The 4,857-nt window shown below is 34.7% G+C and overlaps 1 protein-coding gene across 2 annotated transcripts; it reads left to right on the top strand.

Moving 5' to 3' along the window:
• Window positions 1-481: 481 nt before the first annotated feature.
• On the top strand, window positions 482-3,655 carry LOC145161564 (enolase). 2 transcript variants are annotated; one of them, XM_079081111.1, is made up of 13 exons: window positions 482-632; window positions 1,199-1,262; window positions 1,366-1,430; window positions 1,541-1,588; window positions 1,667-1,753; window positions 1,838-1,918; window positions 2,018-2,275; window positions 2,354-2,416; window positions 2,503-2,583; window positions 2,675-2,917; window positions 3,001-3,141; window positions 3,241-3,297; window positions 3,380-3,655. In XM_079081111.1, the coding sequence occupies exons 1-13, from the start codon at window positions 567-569 to the stop codon at window positions 3,458-3,460; spliced, it is 1,335 nt and encodes a 444-aa protein (XP_078937237.1). In that variant the 5' UTR covers window positions 482-566; the 3' UTR covers window positions 3,461-3,655. The 2 variants fall into 2 exon arrangements, with proteins under 2 accessions (XP_078937237.1, XP_078937236.1); XM_079081110.1 differs by having other exon boundaries at window positions 2,672-2,917.
• The last annotated feature ends 1,202 nt before the right edge of the window (window positions 3,656-4,857 follow it).

Raw genomic sequence — 4,857 nt, 5'->3', positions numbered from 1 at the left:
TTTTGACAACCATGACTAAATCAACATAAACTATATACATTTAAATTAGAACAATTAAAATAAAATACATTTGTGACAATTTAACACTAAAAATAATATTGATGAATAGTAACGTTATACTATTTACAACATTAAAAGATTTTGAGTTGAAAATGATGTCTTAAGATATTTTTACACCAAGCCGTTAAAAAAAAAAGATATTTTTACACCAAAAAATACTCTGAGTTGAACATGTTTAGAAAGAATTTGAAGAGCCCACGGATTAAAATTTTGGAAAGCCCAATCGACTAAAAATACTAGGGATCTAAACGAATATTCTTTGTTAAAGGGGAGAAAAAAAAGAGACGGGCCCATCAAAATCAAATTCAAAATCTTCGTATCGTCAACAAAAGGCGATGAGGAGAAACGTTATGCGCAAGAAAGAAGATCCTGTCCGCCGATCCTACCAACGGTCCAGATTAACTCCACCTGTTCTTTAATACGCCCAACTTCGAACTTCTAAGTTCTAACACAGCGTTACATTCACAAAGTCTCTCTGCTTTCTCATTTTCTGTCAACAGAACAAAATGGCGACGATCAAGGCTGTTAAAGCTCGTCAGATATTCGACAGCCGTGGTAATCCTACAGTTGAAGTAAGTTCGTACTTCTTTTTTCTCGATGCATTTTCTTTTTGTATATCGTCATCCCTTTTAGTTGTAATTTATGTTATGCTGTACATTGGATTCATCAAAAATGCCGTACGTAGATCATCCGTAGGGTGATAGGATTTGATAAGTAGATCAAAATGTATATCCACCTAGTAGCAACGATTGATTAAAATATTGATTCGTCGGATGTTAGATTTTGATCACCGTGTTTTGTTCTAACTGTATTGTTTATCTACTTAGTAATATCTATCGATTAAAAACGCCGGAAGTAGATTATTCACTGGATCAGTATTATTCGTTCTATCCGTATTTTATATCCACTTCATGCATCGTTCGACTAAGAATGAATGAAGTCTACGCCATGTGGTGTATATATTACCGAGTATTGTTTGTTATGGACTATGATCTGTTTAAAAAATCCAGTAGTATATTGACTCCTTGGATGTTTGTTATGGACTATGGAAACTGTCCGAATGTTTTGTATGTTCGATTTTGATATTACCGAGTATTGTTAAACCATACCAATTGGGAACTGAAATTAATAATTTCAGGTTGATGTTACGCTCTCTGATGGAACATTGGCCAGAGCTGCAGTACCCAGTGGTGCTTCAACAGGTATGATACACAAACATACTTTCCTACAAATTCTTTTATTACAATCATGGATGATTTGACTTATAGCTTATAACTGGTTTATCTTTTCATTTTGTATTCACAGGTATATATGAAGCCCTAGAATTAAGAGATGGAGGTTCTGACTATCTAGGAAAAGGTGTCTTGAAGGTTTGTAAAACTCTTGTTCCTAAACGTCTTTGTTTTTCATATGATTTTATTCCCTAATAAGTAATAATCCCCACTAAACTAAACTTTACATGTTATTATTGACTGGTCAGGCTGTGGAGAATGTCAACTCAATAATCGGACCTGCCTTGATTGGAAAGGTATGTTCTTTTCATCATTTTGTATTAGCCTCTACAGTCATTTAATATAATATGATTCTATGTCAAAATGCACCGCAGGACCCTTCAGAGCAAACAAAAATTGACAACTTCATGGTTCAAGAACTTGATGGAACTGTAAACAAATGGGGTTGGTGCAAACAGAAGGTATCACAATTCATTATTCAATTCAGTTATTAATCAAAAAAAAAAGTTTCAAACTCTTTTAACATTTTAATCCCTGTCTATCAGCTTGGAGCAAATGCTATACTAGCAGTCTCACTTGCTGTGTGTAAAGCAGGAGCTTCAGTGAAAAAAATCCCTCTCTATAAGGTACTAGGCACATCATATCTCTGTCTCTTTGATATGAATTCGTACAAGTTTTTTGACTTATTTTTGGTCTTAATAAATAATACACACACACACACACAGCACATTGCAAACCTTGCTGGAAACAAGACGTTGGTGCTGCCTGTACCAGCATTCAATGTGATAAATGGAGGTTCACATGCAGGCAACAAGCTTGCAATGCAGGAGTTCATGATTCTCCCTGTTGGAGCTTCTTCTTTCAAGGAAGCCATGAAAATGGGTGTGGAAGTATATCATAACTTAAAGTCTGTGATCAAAAAGAAATATGGTCAGGATGCCACAAATGTTGGTGATGAAGGTGGCTTTGCTCCCAACATCCAGGTCAGCAATTTTACTTTAATAAATTATATTTATATCTATACAAAATAAACTTATGTGTTGTTGTCATTCGTTATACAGGAGAACAAAGAAGGTCTTGAGCTCTTGAAGACTGCAATAGCAAAAGCTGGATATACTGGAAAAGTAGTTTTTCTTTTTATAAAATATATGTTGACTGTTGTATTGTTAGATTTGTTTCTGAAAAAAAAAAGATTAATTCCAAATTCCAGGTTGTTATTGGAATGGATGTTGCTGCTTCCGAGTTCTATGAAGACAAGGGCAAAACCTATGATTTGAACTTTAAGGAAGAGGTAAGAATTAATTATTGGATTAAGTGTTATTATGAAATTAAATAAAAATAAAAGGGGTTTATAATTTTGTATTGTTGTATTGTTGTAGAAGAATGATGGATCAGAGAAGATATCAGGGGACAGTTTGAAGAACGTGTACAAGTCATTTGTGGGTGACTACCCGATTGTATCAATAGAGGATCCGTTTGATCAAGATGATTGGGAACATTATGCAAAGATGACATCAGAAATTGGTGAACAGGTTCAGATTGTTGGTGATGATCTTCTCGTGACAAATCCCAAGCGTGTAGAGAAAGCAATCAGAGAGAAGAGTTGCAATGCCCTTCTTCTTAAGGTATTATTAGTCTTATCTTCATGCATGCATGCGAATAAATATATAATAGGGGGATTTTGGATTTATAAATTGGATTATTTTAGGTGAACCAAATTGGATCGGTTACAGAAAGCATAGAGGCAGTGAGAATGTCGAAGCGTGCTGGATGGGGTGTGATGGCCAGCCATAGAAGTGGTGAAACAGAGGATACTTTTATTGCAGATCTTTCAGTTGGTTTGTCAACGGTATTAATAATATTAATTAATATTTTTACCATATTTTGAGGTGGTGTTTTGTTATTTTATAAATGATTTATTTATTATGGGAATTTGTGTGTGAAACAGGGTCAGATTAAAACTGGAGCTCCTTGTCGTTCAGAACGACTTGCAAAATACAACCAGGTAATCAAATTAATCTCTACTTGTATTTATTATGTAAATGAGTTACTTGAATAAATTTATAATTTTAATTTGAAAACTGAAGCTTCTGAGGATAGAAGAAGAGTTGGGAGCAGCAGCAGTGTATGCAGGAGCAAAATTCCGTGCACCGGTTGAGCCTTATTAAACCAAACTACTAATTAGTATGCTATTCAGGAACTCACTCTGCTTTTGTGTAATCATCTTAAAGTTTATGCTTTTGAACAATATTTACTAGAAAGTAGAAACCCAAACCAATTTGGGCCTTGGTCAACACGTTTGCTTTTAGATTGGGTTTGTTACTTTTCGAAGTTTTCTTTATTACAGCTTTTATTCATAACCATTAATAGTCCACTTAATTTGGGTTGAATCACTCTAGGCCGAGAGAAACCAGACCAGTCGTTAGCCCAATAGGCCTAGATGTTCTTCGACCCACAAGTTAAAGTGCTTTTGCTTGTAATTTTTAAATTAAATATCTTCGTGTATTTGGTTTGAATGATTTTATGGGTCGTAATAAACCATATATACATCAGACAGTTATAAAAAAACATCATTGGCTACCAACTATACTATTAGATTTGGATTTAATCTACAACAATTGATGTGAGCCTTGAATATACTCTTTGGTTTTGACAAGAATATAAATATTATATTAATTTAGAATAATTCAAAATTTTACACTTGATTCAAATAGAAAAAAGAACTATTCTATACTTGTGACAATTTTGAATAATAAATGAATATGCTAAATAAATTTATAAAGTGTAACGTAGAATTGAAATAACTCCAAAGCAGTATCAATGATTTGAATCGGATTCTCCGGTCGGATCCCACCATGCGTCTAAAAGTTATGCATACTAGCAGTTTAGCACATGTCTAGAATTCCAACAATTATGTCCCTAAGAAGTCCTAATTTTTGTAAAGATTAGAAAGTTTATTTATTTATTTATTTTTAAAAAAGAAGGCTGTGATAAATATTTCTATTAATGCATAACAAATCCAAATAAGCTATACAAATAAATTATAGCGCATGACAAATCTAAATAAGCTATACAAATAAATTATAGCAGCATCATTAGGGGACCGTATCTAGGGATGAGCATTTGGACAAGGGAACCGGCCGGTACCGGAATCAGAATCGGTACCGAAACCGGAACCGGATAAAACCGATCGGGCCGGGACCGAGACGATATTCTTGTGGATTTTTGGAACCGGTAGAACCGGCAACAACTGGAACCGTATGTTGCTATTTCTCGAGGATCGGTTCCAACATTGAAGACATGGTAAGAACCGGAACCGGTAGAACCGACGGTCTGGTTCGGTTCCTATTTTTCAAGTTCGGTTCCTGGGCCGGTTCGGTTCGGTTCCGACCGGGCCGGTTCCGATGCTCATCCCTAACCGTATCCATAAAGATTTACTCTTATGGACATTATGTTGATGATTTTAATATCACCGGTTATTAACTATAATTGGAATCAAAACAAGTATCAATAAAGATTTAAATCATGATCTAAGACAACTTAGGTGTCGAGGAATGAACTCAAG

The sequence above is a fragment of the Lactuca virosa genome, chromosome 2 (genome assembly GCF_052849685.1).
Source record: "Lactuca virosa cultivar CGN04683 chromosome 2, Lactuca_virosa_CGN04683_v6, whole genome shotgun sequence".
NCBI classification, from domain to species: domain Eukaryota; kingdom Viridiplantae; phylum Streptophyta; class Magnoliopsida; order Asterales; family Asteraceae; genus Lactuca; species Lactuca virosa.
This window is presented reverse-complemented; position numbering and strand designations above follow the sequence as displayed.